Source organism: Anabrus simplex, chromosome 1 (genome assembly GCF_040414725.1).
Source record: "Anabrus simplex isolate iqAnaSimp1 chromosome 1, ASM4041472v1, whole genome shotgun sequence".
In the NCBI taxonomy this organism is placed as follows: Eukaryota; Metazoa; Arthropoda; class Insecta; order Orthoptera; family Tettigoniidae; genus Anabrus; species Anabrus simplex.
Genome location: NC_090265.1, coordinates 894,227,036 through 894,254,628, shown reverse-complemented (window position 1 = coordinate 894,254,628; position 27,593 = coordinate 894,227,036). Strand labels below are relative to the sequence as shown.

At 40.8% G+C, this 27,593-nt stretch overlaps 1 protein-coding gene across 2 annotated transcripts in view; it reads right to left on the bottom strand.

Moving 5' to 3' along the window:
• The window catches only part of LOC136874513 (uncharacterized), a 382,224-nt gene that overhangs the window by 79,547 nt on the left and 275,084 nt on the right, over positions 1-27,593 (bottom strand). Inside the window, exon 1 of one of the 2 annotated variants that reach the window (XM_067148159.2) lies at positions 10,783-10,932. The exons of the other annotated variant lie outside the window; for it this stretch is intronic. Coding sequence (XP_067004260.2) covers positions 10,783-10,917 — 135 coding nt within the window. The 5' untranslated portion in view covers positions 10,918-10,932. Of the gene's footprint in view, positions 1-10,782; positions 10,933-27,593 lie in introns of those variants that run through there. 2 annotated transcript variants of the gene reach the window in all.

The window sequence follows — 27,593 nt, the reverse complement described above, 5'->3', positions numbered from 1 at the left end:
CTATTTTAATGACAAAGCACTGCATTTACTATCGGAATTTCAAGCCGCAGATATACTGCAGTGCTGATATGGAAAACAACTGACTATAGCAATTAATACTTGATTTACATCATCAGACATGCAGATATTACCTTCAACATTCAACTAAATGAAAGTAAAATATTACATTCTAACAACTCCCATTGTTACGCCATGTTCATTTCATGAATCCATAGACACTATTTATCCCAGAGGCATATACTGCCCATTCAGAGCCTTGGGTTGCCAAGATGACTGCTGTCCAGCCAAATAGTCAACAGATATTGGACTGGCAAGTGATCAGTGAGCCGACACAGTCGTATTATTTGGCCTTTGTGACCGGGCCCACTGCCTTTCACAGCAACGGCTTGTCAGATTCACAGAAAATAATAAAAATAATGCGAATAATAATTTTCACATTGCTGAAGTCACGGGTGCGAACGATGTCGTCCACATGGATTTGATCTGATGTTACGGTCGGATGCCCTTCCTTGACTGTTTCTGTGGTGTTTGGTAATGTGATGTGTGAATATGAAGACGGATGAATTGGGGCAAACACAAACACCCAGCCCCCGAGTCGTAGGTATTAAACATAGTTAGAATCTCCGTCCCAGTCGGGAATCGAACCCGGCACCCTCTGAATCGAAGGCCAGTACGCTCAACGCTGACTATTTAGCCGCACCAGTGGGATTCACAGAAATAAGTGCATTAATTAAATTTAAATTAAATAAATAATTTGTCGTGTCTATTAGTACCAACTGGAAATTTTCTTTCCAGATCTACAGTGGAAAATCTTCCCGAAGTACTGCTATGGGTGGGGTTTCATAGTGACACGTGTCACTTCACCTACTCCTGTTTTGTAAGCAGGCGGCATCGTACCACTCCCTGCAACTTGCGTGTGGCCTGCGTTGTATAGAAGGCTTCCGTGAAACTATTATTGTGTTGTAAATAGCATGACTGAAATACAATCTGTAAGGTATAGTACACAGTTATTCGGAAAAGAATTTTAAAATTTCTACCTAAATCCGAATATCAAAGCCTGAGTAGGTTGAGAACCGAATTAGGTCACTTAAAACAATCAATTTCAACACTGCGATGGAAAATGAGGAGCATCGTTACCAAAAAATGCATATCTCCCCACGATCTTTTATTAACTAGCTTTTTAGTTTGGTTTGAGGTCGGCTGTCTCCTAAACGTAAAGGTGCGTCCACACTTTTAGCAGAACATCGTACCTGTATCATGATCGGCCTTGTGAAAACAGTTCTGTATGAAGATCGTGTATCAAATATGATACAATGATCGGATCGGGGGTGTTCCCACCCAGAGCCGGTCTTCTGCCGTCGCATCAAAGGGAAGGTACGTGATGCAGATACGGACAGTGTGAACGGAGCGTTTCCCCGATCAGCACTTCGTACCATCGCCTCGTGTGCTGCGCATGGTATTGTAAGCTTGTGTACAATCTCCTGTTGCCAAGAAGCGCAAGGTTCTTAAAACTTGTGCCGTTCTCCGTAATGTGTCCTCCAACCAGGGTTAACAGGTATTCAAATTCCATCGGTGACATACGGGTTAAGTTTTTATATTGCCCACTTACTGACTACAAGTCACGTAATAAACTGGAACCCCCATGACTTCCTCTATTAACAAAAACACTTATCCACCATCTTCGTGATCTGCTTGACTTTTAATGCGTAATGTATGAAAACATAGCTGCCAGCAGCCAATTGTAGCTGGAGAGATAATGCCACTATAATGGAGACGACATGCGACAACCTTCGGCAGCCGGCACAATTCCTATCCTCGCCGCTAGATGGGGCTTCATTCATTCCATTCCTGACCCGGTCGAATGACGAATGGAGGCAACACGCAATTGATCATACAAGACAGATGGGTGGAAAACTGTCAGATACGCATAGATGATACAGATTAGTGATACGGATCGGACAGCCTTGTCAAAAGACGTCTGAATCATGATCCTGATCAATTCTTGATGCAGATACGCTGATCTGATACAAGTGCGGACGCACCGTAGCCTAACAGAACTTCTCAGGTGAAACCTTACTTCTTACTATTACTGCAACAGAGCCCAATAATAATAATAATAATAATAATAATAATAATAATAATAATAATAATAATAATAATAATAATAATAATAATAATAATTTTATGTACTTCGGAGACTAAGACGTGCTGGAATTTTGTCCTGTAGGAACTTTCATGTGCCAATAAATTACCGACCCGAGGCATACAGTACATGAGAACCTCCAAATACCACCGGGTCGGTGGTTGCAGAGTGGACTTCGGCTGGTCCGACGGCTCTGCACTCCGACCGACCAACGCATCAGAGGAGGAGTGGCCGCGGCTCCGCCGTGACTCTACGCCTCTGCATTCGGGAGACGGAGAGGGGTTGGTCCCCACCGTTGGCTGTCCTGAGAATGGTTTTCCGTGGTTTTCCATTCTCCTGCACTAAGGCGAATGCCGGGACAGTTCATAGTATAGGCCAGGACCGACAACACACTCACCTTCTCCGCACATCTCCTTCAACGTAACAAGAAATCTCCTGGCCCGAGAGACGGCGTCAACGTCTTAAGAGGCCCACCTCCCCCTTTACGGGAGGAATGAAGAAATTGTAGTAATAGTAGTAGTAGTAGTAGTAGTAGTAGTAGTAGTAGTAGTAAATACCATGGGACAGAGCCAGAATGAAACCCGCCAACTTGGGCTCAATGCAAGCGTTGAATTGTCCAAGCCATTAGTCCGACATTACTAAGACAAGTATGTTCTAGTGGAAATGATAAGAATATCGGAAGAATTTTGCCGAATGACCGTCAAATTACTTCACGATCTCCTCCCATGGCCACATTAATGACATGCCGTACTATGTATGAGCTTTGTTTTCGAAACTCCACAGATCTCGGTTGGGAAACATCTCACGATCTTGCATACAAGAAGCTAGCGCGCTAACCGCTCGGACCACCGACCGAGAAAATTTTCTGAATGCAATGTAACACCGGGGATGCCATCCGCATGAATGTACTGCATTGAGTCCTGTTTAACGACCCTATAAATTGAAACGACGTTGGGTTCCAGAGTGTCAGTTAAAATGGTCACCAATAAACAAGAGTGTAAAAATAACTTCTTGGAACTGTTATGAAAATATCGATAATTTCTTTAAACACGTTCTTTGGTCTTTGCTGCATACTAACTTCCAAGTAGTGTATAAACAAGTCCTCTATAAAGTAACATATAGTTATACTTTTTTTTTTTTGCTTTACGTCGCACCGACACAGATATGTCTTATGGCGACGATGGAATAGGAAAGGCCTAAGAATTGGAAGGAAGCGGCCGTGGCCTTAATTAGGGTACAGCCCCGGTATTTGCCTGGTGTGAAAATGGGAAACCACGGAAAACCATCTTCAGGGCTGCCGATAGTGGGGCTCGAACCCACGATCTCCCGATTACTGGATACTGGCCGCACTTAAGCGACTACAGCTATCGAGCTCGGTAGTTATACTTTTAAGCCAGGTAACAATTCCACACGATATATTTTCTTTTTAAACTTCGAATAATACTGCTCTTTTCCGGGCGCTGAACAAATACATGAATTGGGCACTTCAAAGAGAAACTCGTACTTCTGCTCCTTTTTAAAAGTACATTTGATACTCGGCTTGAAGTATTACTTCCTTGCTTCTCTGCAGGATAGCAGAAAATAGAGTGAAATATGAAGTGTTTGTTATCAATATACGATTGCTACTGCAGTAATGTACAACGTATGAACATAATGCTTATGCCGGAAAAGCGTGCTGTGCGATTATCGAAGACCGATTCTTAGTTTGAAAAATAGCAACTTGTACGGAGTTTGGCAGGGAATTCTCCAACTAATCGCTAGAATACCATACCGCAATTCATTAATTTGGCATGATTTTTGATGAGAATACGAAATATAAAATATCGTATCGCACCGTAGCCTGGTATTTAATGGAACATGCTCCTGTTCACTTAATTCCAGCGGCTTTAACCACTGCCCTGGAAATACTGTATATCCGGCAAACTGTGTTAAGCGTAACGGCAGTGTTTATTTCTCCGCATCAACATATTTGCGGACTAGATAATGATAAAATACGCAAAGAACTAATAATATTAATACCAAGTGCAACTATCCTTGAACTGTAGTTATGATGGCCGTTTTAAGACGCTCGCCTTCTCATTACTATACATACGTGGAATATATAAAAAAGAATTCTGTCCCTTGAAATATGATGATTTCGTGAAGAAAAGTGCAAACCAGCGATAGGAAGGAAAATGAAAGCCTCTCTAAACCTCACAAAACTAACTCCATCGGGATCGGAAAGGAAAGTATGACTAAAAGAAGGGTGTATAACCACGCGAGTTGGCCGTGCAATTAGGCATGCACAGCTATGAGCTTGCATTCGGGTGATAGTGGGTTCGAACCCCACTGCCGGCAGCCCTGAAGATGGTTTTCCGTGGTTTCCCATTTTCACACCAGGCCTTAAGGCCACGGCCGCTTTCTTTCCATTCCTAGGCCTTTCCTATCCGATCGTCGCCATAAGACCTATCTGTGTCGGTGTGACGTACAGCTAATTGTAAAAAACAAAAAGTACTACAGACACAAGAGGAAGCAACACTGTAGTCATCTTTGACCTCATGATTGCTACTCGCATTTCACTAGGTATGATGAAATAGCCAAAGGGTTCCTTCAACTGCAAGAACTCTTCTTTCTTTTAAGTAATGAGAGTCTGATTTCAACACGAACTTTTCAACATATGGGCCAAATATTGGTGGTGGTTGTTACAGTTTTAAGAGGAAGTACAACTGGGCAACCATCCTCTCTTAACACTAATCAGAGGACAAATGGAAGAAGTCAGACCCTTCAAAGATGATTGTGTAGGTGAAAGAAAGAAAGAAAGAAAGAAAGAAAGAAAGAAAGAAAGAAAGAAAGGAGAAGAGCCACCCACATGGGCATTAAGTGAAAGGCCTCGTAAACCTAATATCGTCGGGTTCGAAAAAAAACAGTAGTTGAGCCAGGGAGGACGGAAAGGAAATACTACAAGGAGAAGCCTGATACAAGAATGTGGAAACACTGTCAGACTGGGCTACGTATATCGTGGTCACCAACCCACTCTTTCAAGGTGAGAGCACCCGGGGTTCCTTCATTAAATAGTCGCCTCTTACGATACGCTGGGATTGCCGTGGATGTATTCTGCCGCCCCCTCTCACAGGAGGGAAACTAAATCTCACTGATTTGTAACCTAGTCTTCGTGTATCCATCCGTAGTATTATTTCTTGTAGAATTACTATATCTTATGTTTACATTTTTAAATTTTATTGTTGAAGGTGGTTAAGTGTACGAGAGGGCCATGAGCCCTAACTTCGCCACAAATTTAAATAAATAAATAAATAAATAAATAAATAAATAAATAAATAAATAAATAAATAAATAAATAAATAAACAAACAAATAAATAAATATTGTATTGCTTAAACACTAATCTCTAGAAGAGAGCTTCTCACCAAGGTGGCTATGGTTCAAAATCCTGCCACAGAACGCGAGATTTGTTAAATGAAAAGTCACGTCCTTGTATTTCGGATCCCACGTAGCTATAATTGCTGTATCAACAGTTGCATAAAACTATAACTTGCTTCCTCAGATGCCCAGAAACTAAGTAGGGGGTAAGGGGAAGAGTTAAAGATGCAAATGCTGTAGAGCGAGCATTATGCAGCATCCGAACCATCGTGTCAGGCCACTTTCTCCCATCATTTCGGAATCCTACATTCATCACGAACACATGGGTGCTGAGCCCCGCCTTTCTCGTGGACTAGATTTCTCTTCTCCGGAGGGTTTCAGAGTTGGCATATCATATTAACGCAAATGACAATATCATCCTCACTTCACGTATATTAAGGAAAAAAACAGACACGATTACAGAATGGGTGACAAGTCTTCTTTCTTTCTGGTATAAGCAGCGTCACTCCTTTGTTTGAATTTGGTTCGGTTTAATGCCCGAATGTTGCTCCCACCAGCTCCAAAATGGTTGGTACGAGTGTTACTACACACTTGCTGGGAATGGTAAACATTACATTTACTGTATTTCCCACATACAGACTTGAGATATCGTCATCAATAATGCTTTACGTCCCAAATATATCGTTATTACTTATTAGCCAGCCCCGGGTTCTGGGGGTAGCGTGCCTGCCTCATACTCTGAAAACAAGTTCAATTCCCGGTGAGGCCAGGGACTCTTGCCCCAGTCTGAGGGATGGTTCGAGAGCCTTCGAGAGAACAACTGAGGAGCTATCTGACGGTGAGATAGCACCCCGATCTAGAAAGCCAAGTGTAACGGCCGAGAGGATTCGTCGCGCTGACCATGTGTCACCTTGAATTCTGGAGGCTTTAGGGCTGAGCAGCGGTCGCTTGGCAGGCCAGGTTCGTCAGGGATGTAGCGTAGCGCCATCAGGTTGGTTCATTTTTTAATATCGTTATTATCTTCAGGTGTCAAGAGATAAAGGAGTTTATTATTATTATTATTATTATTATTTTTTTTTTTTATTATTATTATTATCTTTACATCGCACCAACATAGATACAGTGACAGTCTTTTTCTGACAGAATCTATACATGTAATACCCCTATTATTGAAGAAAGAACAGGCAATAAATTCGAAATTAATACACTCTGAATGTAATGCACTTAGTAGGTACTGTAATCATCCAATTGCGATTTATAGATGAGTTTGCAAATTAATAATACCTTTTACTTATTTGAGATACGAAAATTTGCTGGTCAATATTTTTCGGACAGATGTTTTAGCTACGGTACTCAAGGCATGCTCTGCACTTGTTATGCGCTGTGCAGACAGATCCCAGTCACTGCATTCCTCATGCACAAAGCAGACGCAACGATTCGCGAGTGAAATGGGACGCAGAGGAAGCAACACTACATTTGATCAAAGGCCATTAGTAATATTCCATCATGAAAAAGGGAAAACATGTCGACAAATCGCATGGTTTGATGAAAAGTACTGTTGACGATATCGTATGTTGATACAAATTTCAAGACAGAATTACAAATTTTCCAGACAGGTCGCCCGAGGATCCTTACTAGGAGAGAAGAGAGGGCAGTAGTAAGAAAAGTGAAAAGAAATCCACTTCTTGTTACAAACACTATCGCTGCTGCAGCTGAGAGAGTGTCTGGAAATATCAGTGCAAGTACAATCTGGAGGGTGTTATATAGAGGTGATTATCACGGGCTAACTTGAAAGAAGAAAGCCCTATATCAACAAAATAAATAGTATCAAGGAGCATCTTAACAAAGACATGAACCGATGAAGACAGTAATGTTCCACGATGAATCGAAATTCAACTTGTCTGGCTCAGACGGGCGCATCATAGTTTGGAGACAGCCCAATATACAGTATGAAGAAAGAAATATGACGCAACGGTAAAACATGGAGGGGGGCATGTTATGGTTTGGGGCTGTATGTCGGCTCAAGGAGTAGGTGAGCTGGTTTTTGTAGACGGAAACATGGACCAACGCCAGTATCTTCAGATGTAAGTGCTTCGCAGGAAGGGAAGAATCACGAAGTATTAATATTCCTACATGGACTCCATCCTTCATATTTTTTGTACTTTCATTTTTGTCCGAATATTTATGAACAGGCAATTTTGTATTATTGTAACTACATTATAAGTTTCAAACTCTTGTGTATCATAAAATGAAGTGCATATTTATTTTTTATTTATTTTTTCTTGCAAGTTGCTTTACGTCGCACCGACACAGATAGGTCCTACGGCGACGATGGGACAGGAAAGGTCTAGGAGTGGGAAGGAAGCGGCCGTGGCCGTAAGGTGCAGCCCCAACATTTGCATAGTGAAAATGGGGAAACCACGGAAAACCATCTTCAGGGCTGTCGACAGTGGGGTTCGAACCCACTATCTCCCGGATGCAAGCTCACAGCTGCGCGCCCTTAACTACACAACCAACTCGCCCGGTGATAGAGTCAATTAAGGCTAAGACTAAGAAGGAAAAAAGTTCAAAGGTTCACATAAGTATTACCCACAGCATTCAAGTGGTTTTAAATGGAAAACTACGGCAAATCGTTTCAAAGTTCATGACAAGAATCCCCGAGGCTACCTGTAAGCTACCGTAGTATATGCTTTAAAGGGCTGAACTACCCTGAGAGAAAAGTAAAATTCAGCATTATCTCAAAGTAGGAAGTAAACGAGGATAAATAAAGTTGAAATTTCGACAGTCTTATTGACTCCAGGTGCGCACGTGCTCAATTTACAAGCATACGTTCACATAGTGAAGGTACCCTATTCGCAGGATATACAGGGTGGTTATATTTATTTCTTGTGCCCACATTTATTGATTATATTTAAGTTGGCAATGTTATTCATGATTTGGAAGCTTAACTTTCTCTACTGTGTCAGAGCGCGCACTAAATTGTCATTGCTGTGGACCACTGTCTACCCGCGCGGCATGTTCTGTCTCAAACCATTATGCACGCCTTGCGCATTATCAGGTCATCCCCCTTCGATACTGCACTTTTCTCGAAACTGCCTTGTATATACTGTAGTGTTTATACTGCACTATATCAACTGCTGTTTTTTAATGTGTTATGTAATCCTATCCACACCTCGTGATAGTATTATTGGTCCTTCGGAAATCTAAAAATGACCCCGCTTATTCACAGAGTTCTTTCAAATTAAAATGCTGAGGCCACTCGCAATGTCGACCGAGGAGGAGGTCTCTGCGGCCGGTAGTGTTTTAATCTCAAAGCCCTGTAAAGAAAATAGCCGAGTGCTGAACAAACTTTTAAGATTCAGGTGGCTACCCTAACCATCGATATAAAACACCCAAGAAAGTCACTTAGAAATGTTACCAACCTCTAGTTTACTATCTGAGACGAGTCTAAACGTCTACAAATTTACGGTGATTTCATGGTTTGGCCGTGTTAAAAGAAAGGAGTCCCGTGCGATGTCTGAAGTAAAGAAACACAGTGTGATCAGCAGTTGGAAAACTGACCTTATAGCTCTGGTGAAGAAGATCCTTCAGAAATATACTGCTGATTTAAGACGCCATTTGAGAGTGTTTTGTTTAACTGAGGATGGAGGCACCAATCAGGGGCTAGAACTTTGAACTTTGATTTTTCTTTGAACGAAAGAAAACTAATAGATCGCAGTAATTTAGCAAAAATCTTAAGCGGCATCGTTGTTAAAGTATAGATTATTCTCAAAAATAAACGTGGTTCTCATTTCCAAAATGATTACAGTCATTTTATCACGCGAACTAAACGACCGCCAGAAGCAGTGTGCTGCGTTATAAACTGAAAAGGCTTAGTTCAATTAGCACTCGACACTGCATAGCAGACCTCACCCGCTCTCCAGTTACACAGCTGCGTGCTTTGAATGGCTCATCGCACCGATTGTGTTACAGGAAACTATTTCACAACAGCTTAATAATCTACCACGTTAACAAGGCCATGCTTGGTTAGGACAACGATCAAACGGTTCCTCCTTTATGGAATGGGCAAATTATGAACCAAGCCAGTACCCTCTCAGTAAGTGGGAATGATAATTTCCCAAAGTCAAAACTTCAAAACATCTCTACAAGATGCAAAGCAACTGGAAACATTAGACACGAAATTCCCCAACTCATACCCCAGTAGAAACAGAGGTTTCAACAGTCGACAGAGAATATGAACGCCCGGTGAATGAGTGAAAGTGGTGGTGGTGGTGGTGACATTTTAAGAGGAAGTGCAACTGGGCAACCATTCTCTAACACTAATCGGAAGGAAAATAGAAGACTTTTGACACTTCGAAAAATGAAGGTATCTGTAAACGAAAGGGGATGTGACTACCGCCTCCAACCACAGGGGGTCAACGACTGGGAGGTCAGAGGAAAATTACACTAATAAGGTAAAAGATAGGCTAGGCTTCTTGCAAGTAAGTGGCAGTTTTAAAAGGAAGAATGAAATAAGCATCTTCTCACAACTCTTCATCGGAGGAGAAAGAGTTGAGCCCGATGTTGAAAGTATCGAGAAAAAAAAAAAAAAAAGCCATGAAAGGAGTGAAAATGGAAACCCCCTAGGTCCCGAAGACTAATAGTGTCAGGGCCTGGCAGAGCAAGAGTTCAGAAGATGAGGAAGTTTCGGAAGCCCAGTAAAGTAAAAGTAAGAAAACTTGCAGGAAAAGCAAGTGTGGTTCACCCGGAAGGACACTGTTCGGTTCCCTGACAAGAAGTGGAGAAATTCAGAATTCGAAACTCACTTCTTGAGACATTATGGCTCTGGTTCACTCAGCCTACTACAGAAAAGAGTAGTACGTTAATTCCTGGACTGGACATAGACCTAATCACTCTGTCTCAATTAGAGCCTAATTTTCCACTCCTACATGATTTCTTTTTATTTTTTCAGAAAGACTTACTGTATGTCCAGGGAGTAAATATCGAAGCAATGATCCCAGCACTTCCTTACATGGTTTCTTTGTGGGGTAGAAATACAGCAATATTCGAAGGTTCGAACAGAAACGTGCAGTCTAGGACGAAACCCTGCGCCAGGACTAGTCTGGGCGAATCAGGTGGGTGACTGCTCAAGCACAATGTTGCCAACTTATATTTCCAAGATCCGCTAAATACTACTAAAAATCCGCTAAAACTCCGCCAAGAAATCCGATCTCAAATAATGAGCAATAAAAACGAGCAATAATAATAACAATAACAATAATAAAAGTAAATGTCTGCACTCACCTGATATGTGAGTCTCACTGGGATTAACCCCCTGCCTGCGAGCCGGCGAGCTAAAACTTGTAGGCGTTTTACTACCGGGTGCAAACTAGGTGAATCCCCTACCTCAAGGGCCACACACAGAACAGGCCATCGCATTAAACGATCTTCCTTCACAGCATAAATATAACTGCTACTCTCTCACAGTTTCATTATCTGTACTCATTCGTCAACTAAGAGATAAGTAACCTTTCCCCACGCATTACAATTTTATGATACCATGATCTCATAACATCAAATCCAAATAACATGTTTTCCTCATGTGGTGGCTAGCTAGAAATACGGAATAGCTCGGAGACAGACTGGAGTACAATTTTTTTTAAACGTAAAATGGATAAAACACTAAATTCCGCTATAATACATCTAGAATTCCGTCAAAAAATCCGCTATCCGCTAAATGATATATTTCTTCGCCGACAGTCTTGTAATTCCGCCAAATTTAGCGGAAAATCCGCTAAGTTGGCAACACTGCTCAAGTAGCTTCTGTAAACAACATTGTGTGTCTCGAGTGCGCAAACGACGATTACTTCACTAAATGCTAGTTCTGTATTGTTTAGTAATTCAGAGCCCTGACGCCGAGTTTCGTCCTAGGTTACGCGTTCCTATTCGAAAGTAATTGTACTTCGATCCTGCTATGGGCTACTTTGAGGTCCTGCGCAACCTTTTGAATTACCCGCTATAATATTATTTTCTTATTTACCAATTAACTGCATGTGGACTTGACCCCGTTTCACGGCCAGATGCATTTTCCTATATGAAGGGATGTATTCACTACTCAATGATGGTTAGTGGTGTAGTTTGTTATATGCAGATGAAGAGAAAAGTATTAAAACGAACACACAAACTTAGTCCCCAAGCCAGAAGAATTAACCATATGAAGTTAAAATTCTCAGTCTCGCCGGGAATCGAACCCGGGTCCCTCTGAATCGAAGGCCAATATACGCTAACCATTCATCCAAGGAACTGGATGAATTCCTAAGCAAGTACCTACTATGTTATACAGTTGAGACAATGTATGTAAATATTCTCTATCTAACATAACCTGTCAACGACGGATAAGTTACAAAGCTAGTCAGTAAATAAGACGCATCCGAATGATGAGTAGTGAACAGGTGACCCAGACAAAGTGTAACAAGCGAATCTCTTAAATTAATAGACAAAACCGAATACTTTGTCTTCCAAACCGTGATGTATAGTATATAGTAGCAGAAAAGAGCAGGCCTACTAAATGAATAAGTAAATTAATAAAATACCCAGATGATTGCATTACTTCACTACATGCTCAAGAAGCCTCCATTAATTGGCGATTCTTTTGGAAAGGTTCCTTCCCACCCCCCAAACATTTAACAACATGCAGAGGCTAATAGTGTGGCAGACTTCACGTATTTGATATTTCATATCCTCTTTGGTTGTAAGTGGTGAAAACATGGCTTTTTGTTATATGTATCCCGACAACAAGTAGTCCAAAGGTGCTATATCGCGTGAGCACGGTGACCAGGCGACGGGTCCAAGCCACCTACCACCAAATTTTTCGCTTAATAGTTCACGTGTATTTTAATGATAGTAATACATAGCTTGAAGGAGATCTACAATTAACATATATAAGACAAACAAAAAAGTTTACCTTCTAGATATTAGTGACAACGTTGCCTGAAACTAGCAGGGCAGGCCCTCTTACAGATAGGTAGTGTGTTCCACTATCGTGCTGAAGAGATGATAATGAGTTTGTGTATCTTGCGGTGCGGTGAGGTGCTGTCGATAAGAGTACATCAGTTTTTGAACGCGTTCCGAAATTGATTAGATGAGATGTGGTCAAACTAACAATACAAGCAGCGAGGCGAGAATGAAACGAATATTCAATAAATAATGCATAAGATATGAAGATTACGGCGCTGTTGAAGTTTTACTAAACCAAGTTCACTGTAGACAGGTGTAACATGGTTAAAGTAACATAAGTCACATGTAGCGAACACTGGCGTTTTGTGTCGTAAAGAGAAGCAGTCAGTCGGGTGTCACAGTAATCAAGAAAATATGCTGAGGAATATTCTAAACAAGTTACATGTCGCTAATATTTTTCAGGAAACACTGATAATGTGCTGCCTCCGTTAAATATGTTCGTCTATAATAATCATGGTCTTGACTGATCCACTCAACTCAACTCAACTCAACTGATGAATTTTGTAGGCAGAGTTTTGGTAAAGTGAAATTGTTTATGATTCTTGAACGAAGTCGTGGGTGAAAAATGATTATAGATTGAGATTTTACGTGATTAGTAGACCTGGATTGTTAAGGCAAATGCCTATTTTGTTCCTTAAGAAATAACATGAAAATATAAAACTATGTTGACGTTTCATGATGAATCCCTTACATCCGTAGAGTTTTATAGTGCCCTAAAATGCCTATTTCGACCCTTAGAGCCTATTTTACTATTTTAGTGCCTAAAATGCCTATACTGTACATTTAAAATAGTCAACATCTGTAATTTTTACAATCATATAATGCACAACTCTGAATGAAGAGCAGAACATCAGAGGTTAAGTTTTAGGGGATAAAATAAGTGACAAGTGGGCTAGTCTACAGCGGAAGAATTCAGGTTATTCAGGGCTGAAAAGGGTAGATCAGGTAATGGATGGGAAAAAGGTAGACTTATGTAGTGAAATTTAACTGAAAAATTTAATTTAATTTTCCCATGTCCCTCTAACATCTGCGAGTGTGGAGCATTCTCTTTCTGTTTTCAAAATAAATTTTACAGACAAAAGACACAGCCCAACTATGGGAAATTCGGAGAAGATTATTGTTACGTACTGTAAAGCAAACTAGAATGAAACTGACGTAGGAATGGTCATTGTCATTACAAATAAATAAACACATACTCCGGTCGCGTTTACACCGTTATGGGATGCCTACAGTGCTGTGATTGTGATCAGTGATTTTAGTTTTAAGGTTTTAGTTCAGTACCGATACTGATGATTTTTCATATAATCGTTCAGTGTTTTTGAAAAATGTATTTTTAATTATGTGTTAATATTGTAGCTGATTCTGTTAAGAATAGGCATACCACGTTCGTTAAAAGTTTTTTTTTTTTTTTTTTTTAAAGGGATCACTTTACAGTTTAAGTGTATATTGTAATATTTTAAAAGTCTATTTTATGTCTTTTTAACGCACGTTTTGAGCGCATATTTTCTATTTTAAAAGCCTATTTTAGGTGCCTAAAACTAATATTTTTAGAGCCTAAAATCCCAGGTCTAGTGATTAGTCTTAGTCCATGCGCGTCAGTCCAGTTACAGATCGTTTGTAAGTCTCTATTGAAATATCTAAAATTTCAACAGTCTTTCCGGTTCACGGTGCAAGAAAAACTTTGTATCGTCAGCGTATATGTGGTGTATGCAACTGCAGTCTTATTGTGTTATACCTTATATAGGCGAAAAATAGAAGCTGGCCTAATACTTCAGTGGGAAAGCAACCTCTACGGATCGTCAGTATGCACTGATCGCTCGAATCGATAACAAGAAAAAGTAAAATAAATTGGAAGTGTGGATTAAAACTAACTTTTCATACCATTCATAAGCACAACAGAAAAACAATGAAGAATGGATCCATACACAAGCATTTACGTTCGAATCACACTGTACATGCATTTTATGTACCGATGCATTTTGTTTCCATGAAATCACCTTTATTCCACAAAGTGAAATCCCGGCTAACGCGGCTTGAGACTATCTTTATACAGTTCGTGAGAGCTATCTAGAGTGTACATCCGTGAGAATGCGACTCATTCAAGTGTACAATGTATTGGTGTGGCGCCTGTTACAAGCACCTGCAATGCAGCTCAACAAATGAAGCAATTGAGCATTTCCTCAATTTACTGTTGCATCTAGGAGACGAGGAGTGGAGCGGGGTGGGGTAATACAGGGCACGGAGTCAATTGGGGCAGCGTCTTCGATGACATCATTTAAGAAGTCCTGAGAACACTTGGTCTTAAGGTCAAAGGGCAAATAATTGGTGTACAGTACTTGCTACTCACAAGAAAACTTGTTCATTCACAACAGCAGAGTAACACACGAATATGATACAGAATTCTTCGAACAACCTATAAGCCTACTATGTTGATGATGCTTAGTTGCTTCAGGCAGTGTGTTTTCCTACCCCGTATATTTACGACGCGTGTAAATTTCTTGTTCCGATGTGAGTACTTCCAACTTCATTTATTACCATAAAGCAAGTGGCAAAGTATAAAGCAAGAATGTAGTAATATAATCAAATAATGGGAATTTAATTCAAAATAGAGTGCCAACGAAACGATAGCAACGTTCAAAACTTCATTCGAATGTGAGCCTGCAAGAGGACTTTTTAATACTACGTTCTCACAGTTCTCTGCAATAAAATGAATTATTATTATTATTATTATTATTATTATTATTATTATTATTATTATTATTATTACAGTATACTCTCAATTATTCTGGCTAATGACCGGGGCGAATGGCATGGATAAGCGGAAAATACGGATAATGCAAAAGCATGTGTTTATTGCAAGAACAACATTCTACAATATTTTTAAATACAGTACAATATAACGTAGGCTATAATATATTTATAGAAAACATACACACATATATTAATGTGCTCTGAAGAAGTATGTCTTGTATGTAGTGATTCTCTGCTTTTGGTTGTTCATCTGCTTCCTTATCTCGAGACGTATTTTGCGTGCGGCAATAATGTCACCATATTCAAACCCGCTTTGTCCCATATAATCCAACAGGGTACCGGTATCTATACACTGTAGAGCCACAGAATGAAAAGCGCTTCACTTTCTTTTTCTTCAACCTCATTTAAACTGTCAAATTAAAATGTATTCGATTTCAATCATAGTATTCTTAATAAGGCGAAAACGTGCACGGTTAATCCGCAAAACGGATAATCCGCGCCCGGATAATCTATAATTATTAATAATAATAATAATAATAATAATAATAATAATAATAATAATAATAATAATAATAATAATAATACCGGGCGAATTGGTCGTATAGTTAGAGGCGCGCAGCTGTGAGCTTGCATCCGGGAGATAGTGGGTTTGAACCACACTGTCGGCAGCCCTGAATACGGTTTTCCGTGGTTTCCCACATTCACACCAGGCTGTACCTTAATTAAGGCCACGGCAGCTTCCTTCTCAGTCCTAGCCCTTTCCTATCGCATCGTCGCCGTAAGACCTATCTGTGTCGGTGCGACGTACAGAAAATAAATAAATAATAATAATAATAATAATAATAATAATAATAATAATAATAATAATAATAATAATGCTATCTCGTTAACCATTTTAATTTCAAAAATATATGCAACAACCAGTGTCTGAACAACAACCACCACCACCACCACCACCACCACCACCACCACCACCACCATGATGAGAAGCGAGCGGTAATTTTACTTAAAATGTGCTACGCCTCGATATTTGTCTTAAAAGCTGTCGCTAGATGGAGCGATGTTTTGATTAAGTTCGGATCATGTTCTGTAATCATATTAGGATTTCGCAAGGACTCTATCAACACAAGAGTAAGAGTAAACATGTGACCACAATACAGCGGAGTAACATTTATTTAGTTTCTTTTTCAGGAAATAACCGAGTAATTGGAAGAAAAAAAAAATCCAATGGATGGCCGTTGTCTTGTTAGCAACAGATGGCACAATTACATTGGTTAGGTTGATCCGGCCAGCATTGTTTTGGCCATCCACTGGTTCTTTACGCAGTCACTGAACGGCGATTTGTTTTTATGAGAATGTTTCAAGAAATGATCCACAATGATTTTATACGCTTGTTTAAAGGGGCCTAACATCTACGTCATCGGCCCAATGATTTTATAAATATGAAGGAATTCTTGATGCGAAATGCATTATGCGAAGCCATTTATGTTTTGCGAGCGCTATATGCACCCTTCTATTTCAATGAGTGTGTATTTAATTTATTCGTTAATAAGCTTAATTTATGCCCAATATATGGGTGTGAGACAGACAACACCTATTCCCTATGGGAATCAACATCTATAACACCTATTAAGATAAACTATTTTTAAAAAACATCGAAGTCTTTGAACTGCCGTGCGGGAGGGGTATGCTACGCGTCACTTCCATGAAAAAACGCACCAATAATACTATTTTAGAAGTTAAAATCTCCAAACGCTTGTCTACTCGGGTTTACGACTGAATACTGCAATTCTTTGGCCATGTCATGAGACGAGATGGATAGACCAATGGAAAGTTTACTGTGAAGGGCAACGGCGATAGCAACATATCACGTGCAAGAACAGTTCGACGATGGATAGGTGGCGATGATTGTTTTAAGAGGAAGTACAACTAGATAAGCCTTTCTGAATAATAATAATAATAATAATAATAATAATAATAATAATAATAATAATAATAATACTTTACGTCCCACTAAGTACTTTTGACGGTTTTCGGAGACGCCGAGTTGCCGGAATGTTGTCCGTCAGGATTTCTTTTACGTGCCGGTAAATCTACAGACACGAGACTGACGTATTTGAGCACCTTCTACTACCACCAAACTGAGCTAGGTTCGAACCTGCCAAGTTGGGATCAGAAGGCCAGCACCTCAACCGTCTGAGCCACTCAGCCCGGCTCTCTGAACAAATTAAGTGGAAACAAAAATTAAAATTAAATTAAAACTATGTATTAAACAGAATAATTTGAAAATTAAATAAAACAAAGATTTTATTAAGCCGAAAAGGACATCGAAAACTTGACATTTCGAAGCCCTTTATTAATCCACTCTGATACATAAAGAGAATAACGAGATCAGCAGCATTCTCGTCATCAGCTAGTACGAGTTCGAGGGTGTCCTGCAGGCCGAAGTTCCGTCTTAGATCAGAGAAATCTGTGTGCTCTGAGGATGTGGGCCAAGGTGAATTCGACACCACAAGAACACATTGGGATTCCTCCCTATTTAGGAGGTAAGAGTGCGTAGACCTTCCATGACCTATCTTGAGTCTACAATAAAACTATGCGACGGCTTACTTCTAAAACCTCGTATCTCCCAATGAACTTCCTATCTATTTTCTTCCTTAAGACTGGTCACGCCTCCCAGCCACAATTGTATGTACAGTCTATCAGAACAATTTTCGTTGTATTCATTTTCCTATGGTTATGTGTAAAGGTAAAATGAACCGCACGGCCAACTCTCCCGGTGCTTGGGTTTTTTGACCGGACTCACTCGTATTAGTGGCGAGCGGAACCCGTTCGAAATCTGACTAAAATTAAAATCCGTGGACGAGCAGAGAATCGACCCGAGCTTCGCGACAATAGATACACAAGACCAGAGCGAGTGCCCATATCTGTTAGCCATCATTCTTGTCGTGGACATAATCCTGACTGTTGTGACGCCGTACGCTTATTTTGTTGATGTTAAACTCTAATCCATTTATATCTTTGATCAATGTACGCTAAGGGAATTCTCCCGTATCTTAGAAGTGAAGTTTCCACAGTGTGTAGAGTTATGTAATTCTTCTTGGAAGAAGAAGAGTTGGTTAGGAGCACGCAGCTGTGAGCTCGCATCCGGGATATAGTGGGTTCGAATCCCACTGTCGGCAGCCCTGAAGATGGTTTTCCGTGGTTTCCCATTTTCACACCAGGCAAATGCTGGGGCTGTACCTTAAGGCCACGGCCGCTTCCTTCCCATTCCTAGGCCCTTCCTGACTCATCGTCGCCATAAGACCTGTGTCGGTGCGACGTAAAGCAAAATAGCAAACAAAGAAAAAAAGCCAAGTATACCAATACGGCTGAGGAAGTCGACACACTGATCACGAGACACTCGAAAATTATCAGGCCTTCTGGCTGGGCAGCAGTCGTCTTAGCAGGTCAAAGTCAGTTATGGGCTGTTTGGGATAAGGGTTTGAGTCTCCTTAAGCTTTTACATTATCAAGTGTAGAACCAACAGCCGTTCTCGAACATTTTTTAAAATGGGTATCATTCACGGTTCTCTTAAGTATCTAGAAAGTTCTCACGAAGTACCAGTAGAATATCTGATTTCATTGAAGATGCTTTGGATACTCAATTTCACTCACTAATAATAGTATGGCCCAAGCTACTGTACTGGCGCGTAGATATTTTGATTTGACGTAATTAACGTTGTCTGCGAGTCAATTTTGACTTCCATTACTCTACTAAATGGTAGAGAAAGTAGAAAGAAGACGAGGAGGAAGAATAAGAAGTTTCATGTTATTTCAACTACTATTACTGTTACCGTTTTCGGAGACATCGAGGTGCCGGAATTTTGCCCCACGGGAGTTCTTTTACGTGCCCATAAATCTTCCGACACGAGGCTGAGGTATTTGAGCACCTTCAAATATCACCGGACTGAGCCGGGATGTAACCCGTCAATTCCATTCCATCCTATTGCCGAGTATTAATTTTGTCGAGTAAAGACAGAATATGTCACCAGATATCTTTCACAAGCCGACATCATACGACACAGAGTGTCTTACTTTTTCCCACCCTTCAAAAACCCAGAGGTGACAGTTTAGGCTAATACCTGAAATTGATGATTTGTTATTAACTGGAGGCAGGCTAACATTGTGAAGAATTTTGTCCCGCAAGAGTTCTTTCACGTGCCCATAAATTTCCCAACAAGAGGCTGACGTATCTGAGCACCTTCAAATACCACTGGACTGAGTCGGAATCGAACCCGCCAACTTTATCTCAGCTACCGTTGTGCTATTCAGCCCAGCAGAGCAAATTAAGTGGTTGTAACAAACAGTACCAGCCTATCTCAAACATTTTCAGATCAAACGGGAAAAGAAGAAAAATCGTTTTAAACAATGACCGGCGGGAGGGTGGAATTAAGCTGTTTAGCTGTAGAACGCGTCGATCTATTTTGATGGTCATCTCATGAACTTCAATATATCCACAAGAGATTAATGTTTATTTCGCATCATGAAAATTGGTAACTTTTTTTTATCCATCCTCGTCGAAATAAACAAGAGAACAATGAATACTCTACGAGCGAAGAAAGGTACGACGGAGTAAAGATGTGGGCCACTGGTCCAGTGGCAGAGAAAGTGCAGGTAGAGCAAAGCGCGGAGCTGAGATGTTCCCAGCAAATCTCAAGCTCGCCTTCACTTTCACCCGCCGGAGTTCTCTCGCCAAGATGCGAGCACGGAAAAACGAAAGCAGCACCGTCCTAGCGTTAAAAGAAGCAAACTTATTTATGAATTTATTTATGTATTTATCATACGCCAATATGTACGTATTTACACTGTCACATAGCAAGGAGGGCTTATAGACTCATCTAATGTACTGAATCCAGGACAAACAGAAAATCGGATAAGTTCCCTTGATATACCTTTGTTTGGCAATCTGGCACAGTGTGTTGAATAGCCTGTTTGGGAGCAACGCAGTCGCATTGAGAAGATAGGATTTTACTCCTCTTTGCAGGGATTTAGCACAGATTCCATAATTGGTCCGAATCCTGTCAGCAGTAGTCAGAGTTTCCCTTTAAAAAGGACCAATGCTGAAGGCAGGTGTTTATTCTTCTCTTTGAGAACCTAACTAATACCGATGAACAAAGTTGTACGAGTTAATTCAATAAAAAATTAGCACACCATTGGTAAATTTATCCTCGCGTATTACATTCCTAAGGAGACCACAATATTTAAGATAAATGGCATTATAAACGAGAAATCTACTTCAATTTATCTGGAAGTATTAGAGTCAGGAAACTAAACTTCGTTCGGAACCTTTTGTGTGCGTGTGCTACCGTGGAAGAAAAAATGGGCTTTCCTAGTCCAAAATAAAAGTAGGTTTAGGGTTCAATGGACTGTTTTAGAGGTAATCCTGCGACCTGGACCAATCTAGACGGAGGGAAGTTCGGGTAACATAGCTGTGAGCTTGCATTCGGGAGATGGGTTCAAAACCCAACTCCACCAGATTTAGAACGGGTTCCGCTCGCCACTAATACGAGTGAGCCCGGTCAAAAAAGCCAAGCACCGGGAGAGTTGGCCGTGCAGTTAGGAGCACGCAGCTGTGAGCTCGCATCCAGGATATAGTGGGTTCGAATCCCACTGTCGGCAGCCCTGAAGATGGTATTCTGCTGTTTCTTATTTTTACATCAAGCAAATGTTGGGGCTTTACCTTAATTAAAGTTACGGCAGCTTTCTTCTCAGCCCTAGCCCTGTCCTATTACATCATCGCCATTTAGACCTGTATGCGCGATGTAAAACCAATAGGAAAATAAAGTTACGAGGGCAGACAAAACCAGAAGCTACTTTTTCATCCAACTCCAGCCTCTACTGGCAGCGCGCTTCGCACCAGTTCACACTTCAGCCAGTCGATTGAAATGTCAATCTGAAGAGGATAAATGTATTTCAGTCAATCTTGTGTATTAAATACTAAATATTAAATTAAATTAAATTAAATATTAAATACTCTACTACGACAAGATTTAGACTTTCGATATCAGTCTATGAGCACCATGAACGATTTAGATGAATTTTCCCACAATCAATTCGGCTAAAAAGTTGTGAAATACTGTCTTATTTCAAGTATATTTTCCCAACCTGGACCCACAATGACTTACTGAAAAACCTACACCAGTGGAAAAGCAAGGATAGCGAGGAATGTTGCTTTATTAATCTCATTACAAGCCACTGGACGTATAGATTCGTGAAATCTGAACCATGGGAGTAAACCTATTCATTTCCAAAAATATAATCAGCATGACCTTAAATTAAAAGCACAGACGTTTTGTTGAGACGCAACTGATGGTCTCTAATCTCTTACAGTCATACAAACCACAATCGAAGCTTTAAACCAACCGTAAGGGTGGACCAAATGAAGAGTATGATCGGACAAAAACACGCATGAATCATTCATCTCGCCCAAGATAAGAGACGCTTGGAAACACATCACACGACCTCTTACTGCATGATGCCATCATACCCTTTGGGAGGGTTGAGGAAAGAAAGAAAGAAAGAAAGAAAGAAAGAAAGAAAGAAAGAAAGAAAGAAAGAAAAAAGCAGATAATTGTAGTTCATTTGGGCTAAGCCTGGGGAAGGTGCCTTAAGGTATTAAATGAGGTACCAATATAATTTGACAAGATTGTGAATTCTAGTAGAATTGCATTTTCTGACTTAGTTATTTCAAGCAAAAGTTCCTCACAGCGCAGTAGGGCCGTGAATACTTAAAGATCATACTTGAAAGTGGTTCCGTGCAAGTGCGATAGGAAAAAGACGAACATCTTCAGGCCCATTGAAACTATGTTTTTACGACGGGTCGGTAGCACAGGGGCAGGTCAAATGTCTGTCAGTCACTTAATGTTCTTTACTACGGCAATATTCCAGTAGTATGCTCACACACACGAGCGGATGAGCTTTAGCCTCACCCTCACACAGCAAGCGCGAGCCGCTAACGAGGTGACAATACGGCTAAATGAGCAGGGGGAGAGCTTCAACCAACAACAAAGGCTTTAATACTTGACGAGAATCCCGTTTAAGTGGGCAGAGCACTGAGCTCCTGTTCTCACGGCACTTAAAAGCCCCAAGTCATGTTACGAGGGAATTTTAACTTGTACACAAGATGTATGAAGTCATATCAAATTAATATTTGTCCATCCTTGAGCGTCAATATACTCAATAGAATCTGTAGCAAGTGCTTTTCATTTAGGATAACAATTCGGAGAAAAAGAAAAAAAAGGATATTTTTTAAGAAAGAGGATACTTCCTATAAACGTAAGTAAAATTTTTACTAGCCAAAATTTGAAAGAAGGAAGAGATCATAGTTTACGTCCACATTATCCTTTTCTGAAAAGAAGTTAACAATCAATGATTTAATTATTCCAAATATGTTTCAGTGTTTTAAGGCCCAATTTCACAAGTAGTTTCCCCTTAGGAATACCACGAATATCTTCCAAAAGAAGCAATTTCTTTCGTAAGTTTTTGTTCTCAAACTTCTTCTATTACCTGGGCTCGGCAGTTCGAATGGATTTAGCCTAGTTTTACAGCAGGATGCTTTTCCTGACACCAACCCTACTGTATGTGGAGGGATGTGTTCACTATTGCATATTTCTGTTCTGGTTTGTCGTGTTATGTGTTGTATGTATTTGAAGATTTGTATTAAGACTAACAAAAACACTCAGCCTACGAGCTGGAGGTATCAACCAGACGTGATTAAAATCCATAACCCGGCAGGGAATCGAACCCAGGACCTTCTAAACTGAAGGTCAGTACGCTGACCTTTCAGCCAAACCGCCGGACGTTTTTCCTTCAAGATTTCAATTCACATGAATTATCATCAGATAAAACTACATATCATTCTTCTAGGTTTTACAAGAAAATGCTTCTCTACATGAAGGTTCTCAGGTAGTTTATGGTCACTACTCCTTACGGCACAGGATTTAGAAGTGCATTAATGAAACAGACATCGACGTTGTTCTTCCTCAGAGGACTTCGTACGTTCGCAAACACGTTCTAATAAATCCGAGAACACAAGAGACTCTCCCAACTAGACGTCCTGAACAGGCAACCTTTCAGTACACCCTCATGTCTACATTATTTAAGGACTGGTGATTATTACTGGTATTCAGTTCCACCCAGTCGCTCACAACTCTGCGTGACAAGCACAGGGTCCCACCTGAATCTAGCGTTACTTCTACACCTGAGCCAGACCGTGACCACCGGCCAGACCCGTCTATCATCTTTCTATCCGATCTCCGTTGACCAACTTCTGTTCTTTCCGTCCCTGGCGGTATTTGGTTTGCGGAACCCAGAGAATCTCGCATTTTTGTATCCTTTGCTGCTTTCTCCAGTACAAGACTGCATTTTTTCCTCAGATTTCTCATAATGGATGAAGGAGGAAAGAAACCATTCTAAGTATTTAAGTTATTGAGGTGCAACATATGTAACGAGCCCCCATACATACATACATACATACATACATACATACATACATACATACATACATACATACATACATACATACATACATACATACATACATTACATTTCCATAACAGACTAGATCTTTAGCCGGACTGAGGGACTCAGGCGGTAAAAGCGATGCCCTGATCCCGAACTGGCGTGTTCGATTCTGGCTCATTCCGGTGGCATTGGAAGTTACTCAAATGTCAGCCTCGTGTACTGACACAAAAAAGAAATCTTGCGTAACAAAATTTCGGCACCTCTGCGTAAAAGTAGGCAGGGGGACGTAAAACCAATGACACTGAATATAAATATGTCGAAGTATGCATGCTACAAGCCTCGGTAAAAAAAAAAAAAAAAAAACTATTAAACCTCCATAATTTTCTATTCGTCTGTTAAGTCTCCTTTTGCTCAAGTCTCTCACAAACGTCAACTCCATACATCGCACAATAACCTACTACAGAGCTCCATCGATTTTAGCTTTTTTTAAATCTTTACTTAAAGAGCGCCAACAAGTTCGTACGAGAAGTTACTTATTTCATGTACCCAGGATAGTTTTAGTCTACAACGTTTTCAGCCACTGTATAGCAAAATCGGCCTGACAACAGGGCTATATACAGACCAAAAAATAAAAAGTCCAAGATCGTTAACTGTCCTCTAACCAATAAAAACGTCCGGCTCCATGGCTAAATGGATATTGTGCTGGCCTTTGGTCACAGGGTCCTGGGTTCGATTCCCGGCAGAGTCGGGAATTTTAACCATAATTGGTTAATTCCGCTGACACTGGGACTGGGTGTATGTGTCATCTTCATCATTTAATCCTCATCACGACGCGCAGGTCGCCTACGAGCGTCAAATCAAAAGACCTGCATGTGGCGAGCCGAACTTGCCTTCGGACGCTCCCGGCACTAAAAAGCCATACGCCGTTTCATATTTTTACCAATAAAAATGATAAATCACGGGAATAAAAGTCAATGTAATTTTAAGATAGATTCAAGGGTTTATTTCTTCACGTTCATATTTACTGTTCGATGCCAATAGCAAAGTGTTACTTTATCGCTCCAATGATTACATTACATAAGGTTCTTTTACAGTTTGTCCGATGTTATCTTCCACATTAGATTAGGAACATTATACAATGTTCACGTCAAATACTTATGCTATCAATTCCATGATCTTCAGAACGGCGGCAGTGCCTTTCAGTAAATATTTACTTATCTCGCAGTTGATAGAACATCTATTCCGCCAGCAAACTTGTACAAACAAAATAATGTTAATAGAGATATAGGACGAACAGGCCTGCTTGTAAAGATGAACATCACGCACCACTCGTGTAAACATCATATGAATTTCATCACTTCAGTAAAACGTGATCTGAAGATCTCTAGCAGTTATGGGAACATGAGCGAAGTATCGTGGAGTTACATAAAACAATTCCCATCATGGTATTCATTCTAGGAATTAATGGAAGAGTTCATTAAATTAATGTCTTATTTTCAGGTCTACATCCACTGCCAACGGCCGTAGCCGTGTTGAAACACCGGATCCCGTGAGATCTCCGAAGTTAAGCAACATTGGACGTGGTCAGGAGTTGGATGGGTTGCCACGCGCTGTTGGTGGGGGGGTAAGGGAATGGAGGAGCGGAAAGGAACTGGCCACCCTACCGCACGTAAACTCCGGCTCAGGAACACCTCTGCGGAGGTTCGGACCTGCCTTCGGGCAGAATAATCCTTACCTCTACATCCACTAATTATGGCTCCTTCCTGATGCCACGTGATTTTACAAGTAAAATACCTATCCTTCAGTCATATGTAAAGAAAAGACTTTCATGTACTATACAATCCCAAAATATGCATGCATTTATGCACTATAAACATGCACGAATAAGGGAAAAGACACTAAAGTAGGCACTTTAATTGTTCAAAATTCCTTAACATTTTCTTGCTTAGTTAACACCCAAAAATCCGGTCGAGTTGGCCGTGCGGTTAGGGCCGCGGAGCTGTGAGCTTGCATCCGGAAGATAGTGGGTTCGAACCCCACTGTCGGCAGCCCTGAATCCCTATCCCTATCCCGTCGTCGCCATAAGACCTATCTGTGCGACGTAAAGCAAATTGAAAAAAACAATTCTTAATTTGCTTCTGTGAGGTTCCAGCGCTTGTCAGTCAATAAGCTCTCTACATCACAAGAAGTTATGAATGAACATATTTGTGACAGTGTCAGGTTAAATTCTTCATTCAAGTTTTCGCCACACAGAATTCGCAGTTCGGGTTCGCGCTTATGACCCTGTCCACTTCGATCTTTGCCACTGTACCCTCTTTCCCATGGGAATAACTGAGGGATCTATGGAATTCCTCAATTGACAATGAAATCTACGAGTTGCAGACATGAGTCTTCAAATGTGCTGATTGCAGAGGGTAGTTTACAGAAGTTTGTCTTTATGTAAATTAAATTCTAATGCACATTTTTACATTCAAACGCTACTTGTGGATCTGTAATACACACTGCGTCATCTGGCAAGAAACGGTTTTCTACCTAAAACGAAGTAGTTACTTTACAATTATAAGAGAAATATAAATTTCAATTATTACAATTAGGTGCGATAACTAAGTATCCATTTCATTTCTTACCGATTTAATGACATCGAAATAGCCGACTGCAACCAAGTACCGCATCTAGTAAGGATGGACCGACAGGGTAATGGTAAACCAGGTAGACACTCTTTGTAAGAAGCTACACGTGCAGGGGCTTTTAAAAAGTAAGTATTATTTTATAGCTGATAGTACCCGTCGTTGACGAAACAATCACTTACCACGTGCATGATTACATGTTTATCTCACCCCTCATTGTTCCCCCAGATTTTGAGATATTAGCGGGCACGCCTCTACCTGTCAGTGCGACTTATTATGACGTGCTCGCTTACTTGTCTCCGTGGCCCTTTACACTTTCATATTCTGTTGCATTATTCCTGATCTTCATTTAATCTCTTCCTTCTCGTATAAAAGAAAGTAATGTATCAGGTTAATATTAAAAATTACTTACAGATGTACAAAGCCTTTAATGATCTCCATAGCAACTCTTTTTACAGTTTATAGAGTTAGTTACCTGCTCTTGGACTTAAACTTTTACTGCTACTAATATTTCCCTCGTTTTGGGCTGTATCGAAAAAAAGGTACAGAACAAAAAATCGCCACAAGCTATTTTCGTGTAAAACCAACCGTAAAAGACATACGCGTCGAATTGTATACGTCAGGCCCCTTCTGAACTCCCTCCTACTGAAAATGTTTGAACTTACAGCTCATTATACTCAACCTTATTCTAAACCAAATACCAAGTTCCATTTAAATCCACACGTCCAGTTTCCGCATGAAATACACTGACTGACAGAGCAAATGCAACACCAAGAAGGAGTGGTCAGAACTTTATGCCAATTGCAGGGTAGACTGACGTCACTGAAGTATGCTCATGATGTGAAATGCGCCGCTGTGCTGCGCACGTAGCGAACGATAAATGGGACACGGAATTGGCGAATGGCCCACTTCGTACCGTGATTTCTCAGCCGACAGTCATTGTAGAACGTGTTGTCGTGTGCCACAGGACACGTGTATAGCTTAGAATGCCAGGCCGCCGTCAACGGAGGCATTTCCAGCAGACAGACGACTTTACGAGGGGTATAGTGATCGGGCTGAGAAGGGCAGGTTGGTCGCTTCGTCAAATCGCAGCCGATACCCATAGGGATGTGTCCACGGTGCAGCGCCTGTGGCGACGATGGTTGGCGCAGGGACATGTGGCACGTGCGAGGGGTCCAGGCGCAGCCCGAGTGACGTCAGCACGCGAGGATCGGCG